The sequence below is a fragment of the Glycine soja genome, chromosome 2, assembly GCF_004193775.1.
Source record: "Glycine soja cultivar W05 chromosome 2, ASM419377v2, whole genome shotgun sequence".
Classification (NCBI taxonomy): domain Eukaryota; kingdom Viridiplantae; phylum Streptophyta; class Magnoliopsida; order Fabales; family Fabaceae; genus Glycine; species Glycine soja.
The window spans coordinates 47032244-47051920 of record NC_041003.1 but is presented as its reverse complement, the minus strand read 5'-3'; the positions used below and the strand labels follow the sequence as shown (position 1 = coordinate 47051920).

The 19677-nt window shown below is 32.5% G+C and overlaps 4 protein-coding genes and 1 non-coding gene across 6 annotated transcripts; 3 read left to right on the top strand and 2 right to left on the bottom strand.

Annotated features, from left to right (window-relative positions):
- Nucleotides 1-209: 209 nt before the first annotated feature.
- LOC114399694 (peptide-N4-(N-acetyl-beta-glucosaminyl)asparagine amidase A-like) lies at nucleotides 210-2598 on the bottom strand. Its single transcript, XM_028361908.1, has one exon. The coding sequence runs from the start codon at nucleotides 2425-2427 to the stop codon at nucleotides 619-621; it is 1809 nt and encodes a 602-aa protein (XP_028217709.1). The 5' UTR covers nucleotides 2428-2598; the 3' UTR covers nucleotides 210-618.
- Nucleotides 2599-4878: 2280 nt separating this feature from the next.
- On the bottom strand, nucleotides 4879-4951 carry TRNAK-CUU. Its single transcript has one exon. It is a non-coding gene; the product is annotated as a tRNA-Lys (tRNA).
- Nucleotides 4952-6428: 1477 nt separating this feature from the next.
- On the top strand, nucleotides 6429-11375 carry LOC114399679 (protein MID1-COMPLEMENTING ACTIVITY 1-like). 2 transcript variants are annotated; one of them, XM_028361898.1, is made up of 7 exons: nucleotides 6430-7015; nucleotides 9185-9519; nucleotides 9610-9722; nucleotides 10399-10470; nucleotides 10646-10752; nucleotides 10855-10948; nucleotides 11173-11375. In XM_028361898.1, exons 1-7 carry the CDS (start codon nucleotides 6635-6637, stop codon nucleotides 11223-11225), a joined length of 1155 nt encoding a protein of 384 aa, XP_028217699.1. In that variant the 5' UTR covers nucleotides 6430-6634; the 3' UTR covers nucleotides 11226-11375. The 2 variants fall into 2 exon arrangements, with proteins under 2 accessions (XP_028217693.1, XP_028217699.1); XM_028361892.1 differs by having other exon boundaries at nucleotides 6429-7015; nucleotides 10855-11375.
- A 3277-nt stretch (nucleotides 11376-14652) lies between these two features.
- On the top strand, nucleotides 14653-17059 carry LOC114399662 (40S ribosomal protein S4-1). The gene is made up of 5 exons (XM_028361872.1): nucleotides 14653-14779; nucleotides 15250-15327; nucleotides 15412-15592; nucleotides 16106-16203; nucleotides 16456-17059. Exons 1-5 carry the CDS (start codon nucleotides 14777-14779, stop codon nucleotides 16888-16890), a joined length of 795 nt encoding a protein of 264 aa, XP_028217673.1. The 5' UTR covers nucleotides 14653-14776; the 3' UTR covers nucleotides 16891-17059.
- Nucleotides 17060-18628: 1569 nt separating this feature from the next.
- LOC114399671 lies at nucleotides 18629-19307 on the top strand. The gene has a single exon (XM_028361883.1). It carries the CDS (start codon nucleotides 18691-18693, stop codon nucleotides 19213-19215), a length of 525 nt encoding a protein of 174 aa, XP_028217684.1. The 5' UTR covers nucleotides 18629-18690; the 3' UTR covers nucleotides 19216-19307.
- The last annotated feature ends 370 nt before the right edge of the window (nucleotides 19308-19677 follow it).

Here is a 19677-nt window from a genome sequence, read left to right as displayed (position 1 = left end):
CTGCATGCAGTAGTTAAAAGTAATTTCGTTCATGCACTTGTTAGTCCACGCAAGAACCAATTTAGCATGTAGAACATGTTACAAAAATGTCAAATTTCTTTACTCTATTTGTTTTCTAAAGTTTGGATATAAAAATAGTGAAAAACAAAGTAAAAATAAAAATAGATTTCCATTATTTATTTGTCTATTTTCATTATTTCTTGTACAAATTTTTGAAAAAAGTAAAAATAAAAATAGATTTCTTAAGCCAAACAATCCTTAGGCTTTTGTTATGGACTTGCACGGATGGCCTTGAGGCCAAGAACAGCATCACTCTTGAAGCTTAAATTGCTCGTCTGCAAGCCCTACTCTGCTAGGAGTTATACAATTAATTGTGATATGATCCTTGTTTACTAACCGTAGGTAGGTTCAGTAACTTGTGTTTTCCTTCGGTGTCTAGATCCAGGCACAGTGGCACGAATGGAAACAATACATACACTATGCAGATTCAAAAGATACTATCATACTACATAATTTACTACACATTCTTCCCCCTAGAAAAAAATAAAACCAAAACCCTATGCAGGAAACTACATAATAAAATAGATGTACGAAAAAAAAAGAAACTACAAAGAATTTTCACAATTCACAGACAAAAGTTGAATTGTCCGCAACAATCCTGCCATTAGTCGCAGCAACATTGCGTGAGTAGCAAGTGAACCTATCAAAGTAACTGTAATTCTGCGAGGTGCTTGCTTGACCCGACACAACAGAGTGACCCTTCACATCGATCCACCCTTTTGAGTTCTGCTCGTTATTAATCGATTTCACGAAGCACCCACTCACATGCTTCTCCTTAAGAGTGTGAGAAAGATCAGTGACAAGCCTATAAGACCCATCCTGAAACAGCTTAGTGTTTGTGACCACCCTCAAAGGGTACCTCCTCCTAACCTTCAACCTAGTAATCGATTCGCCTTTTCCATCGATCACCTTAACTTTTTTCTTGGCCTTGAACTTCTGCTTAACGGTCTTGATACTCCCGTTGTGTTGGAACTTCATGGAGTTCTTAAAAGAGAAACCTTGAGAAACCGTGGTGGTGATGTTGCCGGCACTGGTCATAACCCACCCTGTGATCTGCGTTTCCTTCTCTGCGTCCACACCAAACGCCCCATCAAGCCCTTTAAACTCCTCCTGCCGTTCAATTGAAGTTTCAGGACTGTGATGAACCACAGGGTTTGCATGAACCACCGTGGATTCATGATCCAACCAAAGATGCAAATTGGCGTTCAATAACCAATAAGAGATTCCCTTCACAACCCCTATTCCGAACACGTGCTCTTTTCCATCCAAAACCTTCCCCAAAAACGGCGTCAAATCGATGTCGTATGAGGGAAGGTCAAAGGCCCCAATCGCCACCATCGGTTCCCAGAACAGAGGGTTTATTCCGCCGGTGAATATCACCGGAAACGGAATCTCCCATCCAACAACCTGGCCGTCGATTGTCACGTACACTTCCCTGTACGCGCCGTTTCCACGCTCCGTTTCTAATCCGTTCGCCTTTATGTACGAATTCGGCGGGTTCGAGTACCAAAACTCGTCGTTTCCGTGGAAAGAAACGTATAACTCAAGCACCGCGCGGTAAGTGTTCCGCGGAATTCGAATTGTCTTTGAACAAGAACCTTTTTCTTCCTCCAATTTGAACCAGAACCCTCGCCGTCCGTCGTCGGAGATCGGAATAATCAAATCCGCCGGCGATTCATTAACGCCTCTGGAACCCGGTTCCTGAACAAGAGATCGCGATCTTGATCTCGATCTTGATCTTGATTGAATTGGATCAAAATTATTGAGTTCTTCGGGGCAGGGGACAAACGGAACCCTAACGGCGTACTCGTTGTAGAAGAGGAGAGTGACGGTAACGTGGTAGACGCCGGTGAATTCATTATTGACGATGTTTTCGAGCATCATGGTGAGGTCCTGGTTGGGCTTGGCGAGGAGGGAGGAGTATTTCGTGACGTCCTTGCGGACGTTCCAGAAGATGCCGGCAGGGCTGGGCTCGGCGGTGCTGGTGCGGAGAAGCTCGGCGCCGGCGAGCCAGATGGCGGCGATGCGGTCGTACTGCTCCCCCTTACACCGCACGTGGAAGTGGAGGACCACGCGGGACCACGGCGCCGGACACCGCGGTGGAGGCGCGTAGGTGGTGGTGTACGGTGGAGAATTGATGGTGTTGGCGAAAGCGTGGTGGATGATTCGGTGGGAGCATGAAGGTGTGGGTTCGTGCGAATTTGGAGGGTAATTCACCTCGAAGTATTCTTGGTTAGAACCGCCACTAAGGGTTTTAGGTCTCAAGAAACGGTCTGGTTGGGACTCTGATAAGGTTGTCATCAAGAGGAAGAGTAAGAAACAGAGGAAAGTGGTCATCTTGTTGTTTGTTGTGTTGAATAATGGCATGTAACACTGTTTTTCAATAACTAGTAACTAACCTCTCAGTATGATTCATGGTTAGGAAATCATAGGTAAAGTGAAATGAAGCTGAATTTGAGTTAAAACCCTGGAGAACTTTGGATACCTGTAGATTGCTTCATTTACAATTTGGTTAAAAATGGCATCATATATATAATGGAGTTCGGTACTACAAAATAAGGAAATTTCTTGGTCGTATTTTTCTTATCAGCATCCTACACAACAGTAAACTCCGCGTGTACTGCCATTCCATTGCAAGTGTTGCCACGTCCAAAATAAGAAACTAAATTTCAATTATGAACCTTTTTTATATTATTAAATTGACCTTGTAATAATAATAGTAAAGTGATAACGATCATTTTTAGTCTTTTTTGGGCCAAAGATATACAAGAGAGAGTAATTTTTAAACACCGTAAGGTAATTCGGGAAAATGATAAAACAGAGACAAGTTTGAGCGTAGAATATTGGCATACAATACATTCAAGTTAGAGATTGAAAAGATTAACCACCCCCGTCTCAAAATAATAAAGGTTGTGCTTTCTTTTTGCTTCTTCACTCTACCCAAAAATTTGGTCAATCTGTGATCTCAGAATCCTGATTCTTCTACGCATTAATGTCTCCCATTCCTATCTTCTTCCTCACAATCTTCACCACCACTTACCTTCGCATTGTCTTGGCATAGCTTTGTCATGTGTTCAACAAGAAAAATACCATCATGTTCACTCACCTGAATCACAATGTAGGATCAACTATCAAATCTCCAAAAAAAGTATAATTCTACACTATATTAAAAGATAGAAGAAAGCATGGCAGATGGAGTATTAGTGTATTGCAAAACATATAGAGTAGAATGATATGTATTATAATTTAGAAAATCAAAATTCAGTCAAATATAGAAAATATTGAAACCCTGCTCTTCGTGCCTCCTTCACAAGAAGTTTACCTTTGTTGTTCTATTGACTGGGTGCAAACAACAGCAACATTGTTGAGAACAAGTATTCCTTGCAACTGTCCAGACCATAACAAAAAATACAATTTACTAGCAATAATACCGCTTGAACTTTTAATGCAATTTCTACAAGACTACAACTGCCTACTTCTACTTGATAGTGGATAAGACATGAGATTTAGGTGGAAAAGAGAAAGGAGGGAAGAAGAACAAAACAGAACACAAGCATAGAGAGAGACAAAGATCAAAGAACTGTGTAGTGTACTTCTACTATTATTATTAATAATAATATTATTATGATTATTATTATTCCAAACTTTCTAAAATACAACAGTCATGCTTTATTTTTAGGCGGACTGATTAACTAACATTATTTTCTTGTAGCTGACTCAGTAGTGTACTTCTGTTAGTTAGGACTTAGGATCTTATATCTGTTGACTGACTAACCCAGATATAAAATCCTAACTAACATGTACAGTAGTTGATTGACTAACTAACTAACATTATTTTCGTGTTTATTTTCAGATAACAGTATACTGTATGTGGTCTAGTCTGAAGTGTCTATTGTCTAACAGTTGGGATTGTCTTCCAATAACATAGTGCAATTACAATCTCAGGTGCCATTTGCTTAAGTAACCACAACTTTTAAAGTTATCGGATAGGACATGAAGGGGAAATTTTTTGAACCAATACAAATTAATCTTCAGTAGCTAGATACCAAGAGTTACTTACCATATCAACTGCATACTCCATGTTAGTAACCAAGAGAGTGAAACTGTGAAAGATAGCTGTAGGCTGGGGGTACACATGATACTTGACTAGTTAGTAGGATAAACAGACAACTTTGAGTAGCATACAGAAACACAAACAGCTATATGTTTGAATTCTGAAATGCATAACCCCCTTAGATTTTTTTCTTTGTACAGTAGAGTACAAGGGGTGTGTTCGTACCACTCCAAATAGGAGTACAAAGTGCAAAGATATAAGGCAAATCAGGATCCTCCAAGTACAAAGTGCACTTTAGACAGTAGAGTCCAAGCGGTGTGTTCGTTACCACTCCAAATAGTTTAGGATTGTTGGTTTTAAGATTGTTGGAATAGTTTAGGAATCATGAATGTTCTACTAATGTGTTTACCTCGTAGGTTGCGTTTGGGAGCATTTTGGTTATGGAAATAGCTTAGCAATTAGTTTTTTCATTCACGATCGCCATATAAACCATACATCTGGTAAGAATGCAAAAGGATGCAGATGGATTATGATACTCTAAAGTGTATGGAGGCAGTACAGAGAGAGAATCATTGATGGGAAAACAAATACAAGGGCTATCTAATCCTGGTTCTATCAAAATGGTTTAGATTTTAAAACATCCAATACAAGCACATGTATAAATCAACGAATTGGAATTAACTCTGATTTATTTGTTTTATTCTATTTTAATTTTCTAACCTGTTACCAAATTATGTGCGTCTTGCAAGCTTGGAAAAAAAAGACGCCCACCGTGGGGCTCGAACCCACGACCACAAGGTTAAGAGCCTTGCGCTCTACCAACTGAGCTAGACGGGCTTCTTGTTACGAATTTTGTCTTAAACTATAAATTGTTATGTTATCATAACAAGTTATAGGTCTTTTAGTGCAAAGGAGAAACAAATTTTAAGAATAAAAATGTGAAAGAATTAGATATTTAATAGGCAATGAGTAAATTTTAAGAGGAGTCTTGTTTCCCTTTCAAAAAAAAAAGAGTGGTTTTTTTTATGCTATGGGTTAAAATTTTTACCCTAAATAAAAATAAGGCAATTTTTTTTATTTCAAAGAATTATATATTATAAATCATTTCAACTCCAATCTTAATAACTTTTTTTTTAAATTGATTTTAATCTAATTAAGATTAGAAGAAACATATTACATGACCTAACTGACTTAATTTCCCACGTGACAATTTATTTTAATCTGAAAGAAAAGTAAGCATAATTTTATCAACATCCATCCTAAATTTTTCAATTTGCTTTCCATTTAGCATGACATATTGTTTCCTTCACATTTTTCAATTTGAATAAATTATATAGTGTATGTTTGAATTAAAATTAGAAGAACATAAAAATACTTTTACTCCAAAAGTAACAATATTTTTTTCGAGTTCACAAAAATACCTTCTAAACTTTAATTCAAACATAGTATAACCTTGCATAAATCTACCAATTTGGTATTTTTTTTACCATAAGATATCTACATAGACTGATAATTGGCATGGCAAAAATAATTAGGTACCACAAGCACTAATTCACTCTCATTCGAACTGTTATATTTACTTTAAAATATTCTTTCAAAATAAGAATGAAACAAATAAAATCGTATATAACATAAGAGTAAAATGTAATTAGAAGAGAAAAAAGCGTAACACTTTGTATTTTTCAAAGAAATGCTATATTTGCCATAATCTTTTTTAATCGAAGTTAATGGAACTTTAACAAAAATTTAAAAATAAAGTAAAATGTCATATACTTGAATTTTAATTGAATCATTATGATCCGTTTAGTGTTGGGGTTGAGATAAGTGCTTGAAGATTTAGGTTAAATTTTCATTATCTACATTGTTAAAAAATACTTAAATTTATCAAGGAGAGAATAAATATTTTAACATGAGAAAAGAATTCGCATATTTCATTTTAGGAGAGTATAATGCACTCTTGGACTACAATTTATATTTCAGAACGTGCTATTTATTTATTTTTCCCCTCGCTCATAATGATATTCTAATCCAGTTCGTAATCCAATGAATTACTACAAAAAAAAAAAAATGAGTCTTTCCTCTCTCTTTTTTATCACAAGGATCATAATTAAAAATAATATTTACAAAACGTTCAATATATCATATTCAATATTTTGAATTACTTTAAAAGCAAATATTTTTTTTTATATTTTTAGTATGACAAAATCCTTTTTAATTTCATTAGCAAACTTTCTTTTTAATTTTGATGATCTTAAGAAGTTTTTTTTTTCTTCAGCAAACAAAAATAAGATTATCATTCACGTCCCTCCATGGCGCGCAGTACGCACCATTTCTGTGCAATTGTCCAAGCTTAATCAACGTGTCGCTTTCACAAACTTCAAAAACTCCACAGGCTAAAGCAAAGCTCAAGAAAATAAAAGGTGGATCTCACTGTAAACTCTCTCTCTCTCTCTCTCTCTCTCTCGATCTCTCCCTTAATTTATTTACTTCACTGTGAAAAGAACACAAAAACAAGAGAAAATGGAGAACCTAGCGCAGGTTGCAGGGTTGAACGCAATGAGCGTGACGAACACGGTGATAACGGCGGCGCACAACGCGAGGGCGCACCGGCGGAACTGCGAGCGCATGGCGGCGCAGGTGAGGATGATATGGAACCTATTGGAGGCGCTGAAATCGACGGAGGTGGCGCGGTTGCCTGCGACGAAGGAACCCTTGGACGGTCTCGAAGAGGCTCTGCAGGAAGCGTTGGATTTGGTGGAAAGTTGCAAAGACAGGAGTTACCTGTACATGCTTGCCATGGGTTGGAGCGTAGTGAATCAGTTCCGCCACGTTCAGGCGCAGATCGATCGCTACCTTGGACTCGTGCCATTGATTTCCGTAGTCCATGACTTTCGTATGCAGGTTTCCACACTCTAACTTTCACTTGTTAACAGTATTAGCCATTAAGCCTGCATTATTTACTCTTCCATTTTCCATTTCTTCCCTAATGAACACCGGCATTGATAAATTATTTTTTCAGGTTAGAGACAAATGAACTTTTACTTACACAATTCAGTTTTTTTTTTTTCCATTTTACTTTCTCCTCAATTAAAAATGATGACATTCATACTTTTATCTTGTTTTTTTTTCCTCTATCTCTTATAATTACGTCACATTATTAATTGCATTCATATATTTGTATATCTCTTATAATTAATTTCATGCTGGTTGAATTATCGTTAGCTCAGTCATCAGTCATCACATACATATCAGTAAGGCTAATAATACTTGATTACCATCACTTTTCTTTGCATCCTTTTATCTATATTGTGTCTATTTTTTCAAAGTGAATGTGTAAAATGTTCAATATTTATCTAAAAAAGAACTTAAAAATCAAGTTCACGCGGTAAGTTAAGCATGGTACGTATATTTATTTTCATATTTTTACTCTTTAAATACATTATAAACTTGTGAATTAGTGGCACTCAATTTTGAATTACTTTAAAAACAAATATTATTTGTCTTTTATTTTTTAATACGACAAAATTATTTTGAATTTCTTAAGATCACTGGCATTCACCCAAAAGCAAACAACCTAATCAACGGCGACAACACAATTTACTATAAACTTGTGAATTTGTAGCACACTCATATTGTTACTTTTTAAATACATTGTAAACTTGTGAATTAGCGGCACTCTGTTTAATCTGATGACTCCAATTATTCATCTTCTTTAGAAATAAAATTAACGTGAACAATGTTAATTCTCCAAAAGTTTGGTGAAAGGATTGTCGGTGCTACTACTAGTATCAATGTTTTCATTTTTTTGTTAATGAATAAATATATATATTTTTTTTGTTTTTCTGTCCTATCATATATACTACAAAGTCAGGTAGAATAAATTTTGGACAAAGCTCTAGAATGTCAGACTTCACTGTTTACTTTTTGAAAAGCGTAGACGAAAACGAAGACTAGTCTAGAGTCTAGCGTAAATTGCTCTGTGCTACACTGCTAGTCTGCTACCTTTAGGAATAACATGGATCTTCAATCTTCCAGTTATATTGAACGCCATCGGTGGTACTTGGAGTTGGAGCTATTTTTTTTTTTTTTTTGAAAGGCAATAGAGCTGGAGCTATTATTATTATTAGAGTATCGATTAATTTAATTTTCAAAATCATAAATATTTTTATTTTTAAATTTCATTCATTTTCTTTTTTATTTTTATAATTTTAAAAATAAAAATGACCATCATTTATCAATTATAAAATTAAAATATTCCTTTTCAATAACTTTTTAAACTAAAATAATTTTTTTAGTTTTAAAAAAATTAGACTGTTCATAATTTTAAAGATATTTTTGTTATTAATTAGTAAGCCTTCGCTACCTTACGAGACAGAGAAAACAGGATATATGCATATAAGTCTATTTTTTGAATAATAGATCCTTTTTTGTTAAAAATAAAAACAATAGAAATATATGTCAAATTAAAAAGGCAAGTATGATGGAAGTGGACCAAGTAACTTTTGGCTCTTGCGATATTCTTAAGAATCAAAACATTACTTCCTGAACTCTATTTGTATTGTTCTTGTTCATGGTACTTTTTTAACATGTCAATTATCAATCTTTAAGCTAGTCAGTTAGCTAGTAATAGTATTAAGTATTGATTTAAAATACGTATAGTTTACGAGTGATAGTTTTTCAAAAGTTGCAGTATTTAGCTAGTGAGGGAAATTTAAGCCAATACAGGAAACGAATTATATTATTTGCAAAGTTTTTAGTCATAATAGGTTTGGAAATAATAAGGGAGTAAGTGGAAATGCATTACTTCGTGGGTGTTTATACATGTATAAAGTGCATCTTGCCATGTTGGTTTAATGAACACATTCAAATAGCACATGCACATCTCTTAGAATCTATATGATATTAAATGTAAAACTTTTAAATTCATGAACAAGTATTGCATTAATCAAGTTTAATTAATTGCTTCAATTTCCTCCGATAGGCCATCTTATGTATCTATTTCATTCCCTTGATAATCATCTGCCTCTGATTTGATTTAATTGGTCACAAGATCCGATATTTGGAATGCAGCATTTCAGCGAAGAGGATAAAAGGGAATACACTCTGGATGAAGAAGAAATGGAGACCCAAAATGTGATATTAAAGACTAGTCGATCTAAGAAGGATGCATGTATATTGGAGAAGTCCTTATCTCGTAGGTATCCAGATTTGGTGTTCCACGAGGCCCTCAAAGAGGAGAAAGAAAAACTGCATGTTGAACTAAGTAGATCAAGAACCAATAATGACCCAGAACAATGCAGGGTAATTGAACATCTTATTGAAGTCACAAAAAATGTTGTCAACATGTCACCCAACAAAAAGGTTACAAAAATTGTTTTCAATGAACCAACTGATTTGATTGCAAGGTAATTTTAAGATTCGATTAAATGATTTTATCAGGTTTCAGGTAAGCATGTTATTGGTAAATATGCTTATTTATACATATCTTGGTCTAGGCATATAACTGATAATGCCATAGCCTCTGAGGACCTTGAGTTGGAATCTGGAGATAAAAGTCAATCAGAATGGAAGACTGATCTCTTTGGTTGCTGTAGGGAGCCTTGCTTATGTAAATATCTTAACCCCATCTTTTATAGATTCTATTTCAAAAAATGGTAAATGATAAACTTGTTCTGTGGTAGCTTCTTGCAAGTTGCAATTCAACAGTCAATGCCTCAGTTTTTTATTTTCATGTCTAGTAAAACTTTTTCTACTAAGACAGTTGGCATATGATAGTTGCATTTGCAAGACCTCAATAAATAAAGGTGCTTGGTTCATCCAAAAAGGCATTGGAGCAAGAAGCAATAAATAGTAGAGCTTCAAACAAAGTGAGTGAGAAAAAAATTAGGGTTTGTGAAGGAACTTTATAGTGTAGTATAGGTGGTACACTTGGAATTTAGGGTACTCTTTAGTTTTCTCTAAATTAGGAAACACTATATCTCATGTCTCTCGTAATAGAATGTAAAAAGAAGATAGCTAATTATCTTTATAATAGTAGAGTAATTTTTTAGAGATTTTTCCGTGATTTTCCCCACATTATTTAAACGGGTTTTACATGTTAAATTTTGGTGTGTTGTTTCTTGATTTATTTATTATAGTGTGAATAATGACAAGTGGATCGTGCTACCAAGTACTCTCCAAAAGACATAAATTTTACTAGTTTTTCTTCATTATTTTTGTGCAAGATTCCGGCGTGTTTCTAATTTTGATTTCCTAACAAAATCAAATAATCTTGTTCATTACAGGCTTGAAGACCTGCTTCTTCCCATGTGGAACATTTTCTTGGATAGCAAATGTGGTTACTAGAGGAGAAACTTGTAAGTTAACTGTGACTAACGTGATTTTAGTGGATATATGATTTACCTAAACAGTTAACAATAATATGCATCATGAAGTTTTGAAATGAACTGTAACTGGTACACAGCAGTTTGAACTGATAGCTTTGACAAACATTGATGCATTACTTATTGATGCCTCTTGAAATTTTTACAGCTCGAAAACGAGCAATGACTAATCTAGTGGCTTACTCCATCTTTTGTGGTTGCTGCTGTTATTCTTGTTGCATAAGAAGGAAACTGCGTAACCAGTTTAACATTGAGGTTGGTTTCGGTTCCACTTCTTCCCCTTTATAAATATCAAGAAATGAGAAGTGAGGGATACAGAATTATATCTCATTATTATTAACCGTTTTGTTTTTGTAGGGAGGTTTGTGTGATGACTTCTTAACGCATCTAATGTGTTGCTGTTGCGCAATGGTTCAAGAATGGCGTGAGCTTGAGCTCAGTGGTTTTGGAGGTATGCTGAATAGACTTAACTTTTTCAGACATATCTTCATCGTAAAACTGTTACTAAGGATGGTGTATCAAAGAGAGTCTATAGTGCTGCAGCCTAAGCCTTGTGGTTAATACGTGCGAAGCCATTGGGTTAAAAATTTTCCTCACTCACATTGTCAAATGCAATTGACCCCTGAGTAAAGGCGTGTGCCATCAATGACTAATAATAATCTACCACTTTTCCAGATTGCCAGGAAAGAAAGATGTTTCCCCCTCCGAACCAGTTCATGGAGTCGTGAATTTTTCTTTCTCATGTCACAGGTTAATTTACTTAGCCACTTAATGTCATTCATTGGAAGACTCAGATTTTGTTCATAGTATTCAGTTGTACTTGCATGCAAATGTTAGTCTTCAGTTGAATGAAAATAGGAGATCAGATTCGTTTGTTTGATTGAGGTGCATTGAAGAGAGGCTCTGCATCGTCATACATCTACACAAGGCCCAAACAAGAATTTTAATATACTTACTCATATTTTCCAAAATATTTATTTACTGGGTTTAATTTATAAAAAGAAAAACATTTCCACACATATACGTGTATATGTAATTTAGGAAAATAATTATTGAAATGTTACAAATTAAGTGATAGTTACTTATAACACTTAGAAAATAAGTCCATACTATAATTGACCTAACTGGTCGCTAAATTTTTACAGGACTAATTTCTTAGACCTAAACTTATCCTAAAACCGGATGAACACGATAATCAACGGATTAAACTAGGATGAGCGTCATCGGATTGGGGTGGATCTTGCACACTCCTAATTGATTAAATGACTATATTGTGTTAAAATTAGAGTGGGTGACTCGTGCATAGGTATATTTTTTATTTTATAAAATATATTAATATTTTTTCAAATTTATATTAAGAAATATTTATAAAAAATAGTTTTTAATTATTAATTGTTGTACATGATAGATGATAGATATACAGTTGACTATATATTTGGTAGAGGATGTTTTTTAAAATATAATGAATGAGAGAAATAAAAATTAGTCATGTGTTTTTTAAGGAGAAATTAGTTATGTGTTAAGTAAGGTAGAAATAAAAATTATATATCCGTAAGAGTTTCTAATTAAAAATAATAATATTTTCATCAAATAATGTTTTAATTATATTTTTAAATTAAAACTTAAATTCAAACAATGAGTAAGATGTAAGTAAGATATTATAGTACTTGTTTTTATATTCATACTATTAAAAAAATTATATCAATACTCATAAATGTGAGAATTGTGCTCCTACCTTATTATGAGTGTCTAAATGTGCATACCCATCTCAATTACCAACATTTTAATTAATATGAAAATTTGATAAACAAATAATTAATTATAAAAATGATAGTAATTAAATTAATATCTCATTCAAATATTTTTTCAATTATAATATTTTTGTATAATATAATTTAAATTTTTATACTCTCACTTTTAAATAAAAAAATATATTCATTAAATGAACATTATATAAAAATATTATAAAAAATTCTCATAAAAAATGTATAAAAATTATTTACATCTTATAAATAAAAATAACAATAATTAAAATTTCATACTCTCATTATTTTTTAAAACTATGTATCCATACTCATACAAGTGCAAATTGTATCCTTACCTTGTGGGTACCTACATGCACATACCCATGTCCATTATTTATATTTGAATTAATATGAAAAATTGATAAATAAATAATAGTAATTAGAAAAGGATATTAATTAAATTAATATCTCATTCAAAGTTTTTTTTTTAATTATAAAAACTTGTATAATAGATATTTATAACAAATGCCTAATAAATTGCTCCAACTTAATTATCTCAATTTCATCATTATTAATTATTATAAAAATTATTTATATTATAATATAATATAAAAACAATTAAATTTTTATGCTCGTAATTTAAAAAAAAAAAGTATTCATACTCATATCTGTATGAGTAGTGTCCTTATTTTATAGGTATCTAAATGCACATACCCATGTCCATTACTCACATCTAATAATATAAAAAATATTTTAACATTGTCTTTGAAATTATTGTTGAATGATAATTTTTTCAACCCTAAGCTTATTTTAACATCACTTCCTAGCTTGACTATTATGTCTAATAATGTGTGCATTCTTTTTGTCATGAATCAAAATATACCTTATGTCAAGTTCTTTATAAAAATTACAATTGAATTTGATCTCCATCTCACCACATAGTTTCAAAAATAAAGATTTAATATTTAACTGTCATATACAAAGTTTGCTCTAATTAAATTACCCTAACAACATAATCAAATAATTACAAAGATATGAAGATATATATATATATATATATATATATATATATATATATATATATATACAGAGAAATTTTAAATATGTTTGTGTGTTTTATTTTTATTTTTAAAATTATTATGTAAAATTCTTGCAATCCATATCACCTAAGCATTTCATTATTGACTTACAATAAAGAAAAACTAATACATTTTTCACATAATAACTTTGCATAATAGTCTACCATTATGAGGCATTGTGTTTCAACTACTAAAATGTGGCTTTTTCTTAGCTAAAAAATAATTGTTTCCATTGATATGAATATTGTTCTAGCTCTTCATTCCTTACCTTTGCTCTACATGGAAAAACAAATAAAAAGGAACATAAAAATGAAATAAGATTATTCCTAGACAAAATTAATAAAAAATGACTGATTAAAATTTCTAACTATGAACAAATATGACATATCAAAATGATTATTATACCTAATCTTTATAATCTTCTCTGAACTATGATAATAACATTGACACTAAATACAAATTTATAAGAGTGAATTGTCTCTTGTCATTCTGACAAACAAAGTCAATTCTCTAGTAGTTGTTTCCTAATCAAACCCTGAAAAAAATACATATATTAATAGAGAAAAATCATAGATAAGCAAGATTAGTGGCATGCTTTAAGAAAAAAGAATATTTGTCATATAGGTGGAAAACAATAAAGCCTACCAACTCACTCATCTCAATAATAAAGAAGCAAGTGATTCCATAATTTTTAAAGAATTCTAATCGTAATTTTAAGTTACAAAGATAATTCATATGAGCAACAAAATTATAGAAGGCTTGAAGGAACAATTATTATGGGCAATAAAAAATAATTTGTTAAAGAAGAGAATGTGAAAGATTTACAATAAAATTTTGATGGAATGAATAAATAGAAAACAATAATAAAATATATGTGAATCATGACCAATCATTTTGCTTGCTACCAAAATGAGGAGCAACAAGCATCATGCGTACCTCGACATATTTTGAATTGTGAGGGTTACTCTCTAATTATCACGCGGATACCGTGCCTAAAAATTTATTCACAAATTTAGATAAATTAGATTAGATTTTTATAACAAGAAAATGTCATTATTGCCTACTATACATAAGGCCAAACTCACCAATTTCACAATTTTGAAAGAATAAAAACCTGAAAATGAAATCGTAATCTTATTATTAGTATAGGCCCCAAATTATGGTTTAAGACTCAAATGTGATTTTTTTTTTTTTAAAAGGAAGACTCAAATCTGATAAGTTTTTTAAAGAAAAAAAGAGTCAAAGAGTCTAATATGAGTGCAATTAATTAAATGGGCCATTCTGACAAAGAAAAGCAATGTGGGCTTTTAAGGCCCATGATCCAGCACTTCTACAAATTAGGGTTTTGTCATCAACCTCCCACCTTAAGTGCCGCAGCAACTCTTTTTGTTTCTTCAGTTTGGTATAACCTTAGCCGAGGTCACGAGGAGCACTAGCTAGTTTCACAATTTCCAAATGGTTCGTATTCTTATCCTACTTCTGATTTTGATGCATTCTCAATTTTATCTTCGTAATAGGTTTCGATCTTCATCGTCCTTTATGCACTTTAATCTAATTAAATCTTCACTTTTTCATGAAATAGTGTTTGGTTTTGTGCAATCAGAGTGTCACTATCTGTCTACATTTCAGATCACTTGCTTTAATTCACGATATCATGACTATTTGTTTAATAATGGATTCGTGCCTTTGAAGAGTCTACATTTCGATTCTTTAGATTTCACTCTGTGAAGGATGTACTGCATTTTTTGGACCAAACTGGAGTAAACTAGGGTTTTGTATATGATTTGTTCTTTGTGTTTTTTTTATCCATCTCGGCTATCCATTGATACTACCATAGGTTTTGGTCATTTAATGTCAGACTTGCTGTTTGAATCTTTTTGTTTAATTTGTGTTTGAGTTTTAAACTTTCGTGCTTATGACTGTTACAGGCTAGGGGATTGAAGAAGCATCTCAAGAGGCTCAATGCTCCTAAGCATTGGATGCTTGACAAACTGGGTGGTGCATTTGTAAGTGAAACTTTCATCATTCTTGGTCCAGTTTTGAAGTGTATTATTTTAAAGACTGATGTGAAACATTTTCATCCTGTACAGGCGCCCAAACCCTCATCTGGACCACACAAATCTAGGGAGTGCCTTCCCCTCATACTCATCCTACGAAACCGGCTAAAGTATGCTCTGACTTACCGTGAAGTCATCGCTATTCTGATGCAGAGACATGTTCTTGTTGATGGAAAAGTCAGGACTGACAAGACTTACCCTGCTGGTTTCATGGGTATGTTTGTAGCTTGTTTTTTTATAATAACTGCCCGCGTCATGTTATCAAGCCAAAATATGTTACTGTATTGGGGTGGGGTTTTTTTTTTGGGGGGGGGGGTGGTGCTATAATATGCTATAGTACATTTTGTTTGTTAAGCTTGACTAATTCTGAATCTGATGCATTTAGCAAACTATCTTGATGTCTGGGTAGATGGATATATGTGTTGAAGGGGAGTTAGGTGTTAAATGATTCTCAGCGATTCATGTTTCAAGATATAGTCTGTTCCTCTGGGAGAACTTCAAACACTGTAAATGTTAACCAGTATTTCTAACATTCTCCAGTGGCTTGTGAGTGGGTTATGGTGAAATGTGAGCTTGAATTTAGGTAACCAAATTAGCTGCAGGAGCTTCCACCTGGCTCTTTCTCCTCCCTACCACCACCAAAAGAACTTTGTCTGTCCCAATATATATGTTTCTATTGATTTGGTTGGATGAATGATTTCTTTTTGAAATTTTTATCTTTTCACAGATGTTGTTTCAATCCCAAAAACCAATGAGAACTTCCGCCTGCTCTATGACACTAAAGGCCGATTCCGTCTCCATTCTGTCAGGGATGATGAGGCAAAGGTATTTTTTTATATGGTTTATATTAAATATTCTGATTCATTTGCAGCCTATGTACTATTTTACTATTGTATAGTTGACTCTAGCTTTGTTGTCTTCGGTTCTTGTGTATATAGGCTAACAAATGTATTGATGCTAATGAACCTTTAAAATTTTCAATTTCAGGACTTGTATATTTGATTGCTTGAATTTTTGAGTTGCAATTTTCCTACTTAATGGTTATGGTTTAACATGTATTCTTTGTGTAAATGGCAGTTCAAGCTCTGCAAGGTTAGGTCAGTGCAGTTTGGCCAGAAAGGTATCCCATACCTGAACACCTATGATGGTCGCACCATCCGTTACCCAGACCCTCTCATCAGGGCCAACGACACCATTAAGCTGGATCTGGAGGAAAACAAGATTGTTGATTTTATCAAATTTGATGTTGGGAATGTAGTTATGGTAACAGGTGGGAGAAACAGGGGGCGTGTTGGAGTGATCAAGAACAGGGAGAAGCATAAGGGTAGCTTTGAGACAATTCACGTGCAGGATTCCACTGGACATGAATTTGCTACTCGCATGGGCAATGTGTTCACTATTGGCAAGGGCACAAAGCCATGGATATCACTGCCCAAGGGTAAGGGTATTAAGCTATCAATCATTGAAGAAGCTAGGAAAAGGATTGCCGCCCAGCAAGCAACTGCTGCTTAAACCCCTTTTGGATGAATAGACTTGAGTGCTTGGTAGTTTTATTCAATGTTTTTGTTTTCTAATTTCTTTTGGCTAAGAGATTTTAATCGTTGAATTTTGACTCTTGCACTATACAACTTTATTGTGGCTGTTATATTCATGAAGTAATCTTTCTATTCCTTACCTAGTATTTGACTGGGTTTTTGGTTTTCGTACAAAATCACCGAATCAATTTCACCATATAACAAAATGCCGCAGCTGTAGTAAGATGGTATTGCTTGCTATTGAAGTGAATATGGATGTTTTAGTAAATTATTCAATGTGTGCCTCATTGGTTTTAGGATATCTTTGCTGCACAGCCGGTTCTTTTTAAATTGTTGGTTTATTATTGTTTGACTTAAATTCTCGACATTTGCTTTGCCTGTATTTTTATATGCATTCCTTAAAAGGAAATGCTATCAACTCAATTTTTAACATGGTTCTTTTATTTGAGCACTTTATTGACTAAAATTTATAAAATTAATGTTGAGGACTAGAAGTAATTTATTTCAAGAATACTAAGAAAAGTAACTTAAGTCTTTTAAATTTTATTCAGCGTTTTGTATTTTTTTTTCATTCTAAAATTTAATTAGTAAGTTTTATTGAACTTGTTACACGAGCAAGATGTCAATAAATAAATTTAGTTTGACTTAAATGTTTTTTTGTTATCCCTTCAAAATGCTGTGTAAATTTTGTAAATGATGTTAATAAATTGTGTGAAAAACAATTCATCACTATGAAATATTATCTAATTTATATGCAATTTTAATTATATAATCATTTGTAACAATATTTGTAGAATTCAAATATTCACCCTAATTGAATGCATTAGCATTCGACACAAAAATTTGGACTACAGAATTATTAGTTGTTTAGTTTTTAAAAATTTAATTCAAGGATATTATTGTATTTTGTTATTTAATTTTTTTTAAAAAATAGATTTTTTTTCTCATTTTTTTGACGATTCTCTTGTGTATATATGAATTTTTTGAAGTTAAATGATCTAGTACCATAATACTCTTAAATTAAATTTTTTTAAAAAAATTAATGATGTTTTAATCCAAATTTTTTTATATTACATGTTAATGGACACCAGCTAAGATGGATTAACATTTTCCTATATTATATAAATGTTTTAAAAAACTATTATAACTATTATATTTTTAATTTATATAATTATTTTTTATAAATGATTTAATAAAGATAAAAATATTAAATTAATAACTTATTATGCTTCTTGCGTTATTTTTATTTAAAGTAATACCCACGTTCATGATTTTTACGTTTCACAAAGAATTAATTTCTCACTATTAATTATAAAATATTGTTAGTCTAAATATAAAAAAAATATTTATATTTTGGAGTAATAAATGCTTTGACTATATTGTCCTTATCTCTTAAATAATTTTTTTTTTTCTAAAAAAAAACTGTTTCATTTATTTCTCATGTAAATGATTGTAGGAATTGTAGGTATAATATTTCCTTATTAATTTCAAAGATTATATCAAGGACTTCTGAGATATGTTAATCACTTATAATATTTGATTTGATATTCAGTATCAATATTTTTATAAAGAATTTTACATACTTATTTAGTTATAATGGGGATGGGATATCCTTCCATTTTTTTTTATCAGTATATATCCTTCCGTTTTGGTCTGTACAAATTTGAAACTGAAAATATAATATAATTGAATTAATTATGCAATGTGAGCAACACTATAAAGAATTCATCACCTCAAAGAATTGATTTACTCCCACCCATCCCATTGCAACCACAAAATGAATTCTTTAACGCTATTTCTCTCCTTTTGCTTGATCCTCATTACCAATTCTCCTTCGCTGACAAATGCTAATGGTTCTGACCTAATTTCCCAAATTTGCAAGGCCTCAGTAAACCAAAATGAATGCACGGACATCCTGACAGCTTATCCTAGAATTATGCATGCAAATAACTTTTTTGAACTTGCAGAGGCCATCTTGCAGTTGTCCTTATACAAGGCAATAGAAGGACAGAAGTTTCTTAGGACATTGATGAAGTCAGAAAATGTTCCAGCCATTGCACAATGTGCAAACTCTGACTATGAAAGTGTGATTACAGCGTATAAGAGTGCTCTAAGCAAGTTGAAAGACGATCCTAAAACTGCTAAGCATTATGCCAGAGATGCTGGTAATGGTCCTGTTTCCTGTGAGACAGCCTTGGCTGCTACAACTGTTTATTTTAACTTTGAAATTTCTAATCTTAACATCCAAATGGGGTCGCTTAGCTATATTGCAACCCTAGTCATAGATAAACTTATTATTTAGTTATGGGTCAACTTGCAATGTAAATGCATGCATATTTGCTACTTCGATCAAAGGTGTAGGGATTTGTCTTTGCTTTAGCATTTTCTTTGAGAAGGGAGAGTAATTAATAAAATCAAATAAAAGTTTCTTGCTAATTATTTTGGAGTGTTAGACCATCATCTTTTTTTTTATTAATAAATATTAATTTTTGTGGTTTTGTTAGAAATGTTACTTGAAAATTCAATCTTGCAATTATCATCTTTTCTTGTTTATGCACGAGATATTTATCGAGAAAAATTTTAGTCCTGTCATCTTAATTTATTTTTTGTGTACATATTCATTATGCAAGATATCATTATCAATCACGTAGTATTTTCATGCTATTGTATTTTCTCGAGGAAAGATTTGAGTATTTTTTTTTCTTTTTTTATGAAAAAATCAATTGATCCAGTATTAATAATTTTTTTCTTATTTTAAAAAAAA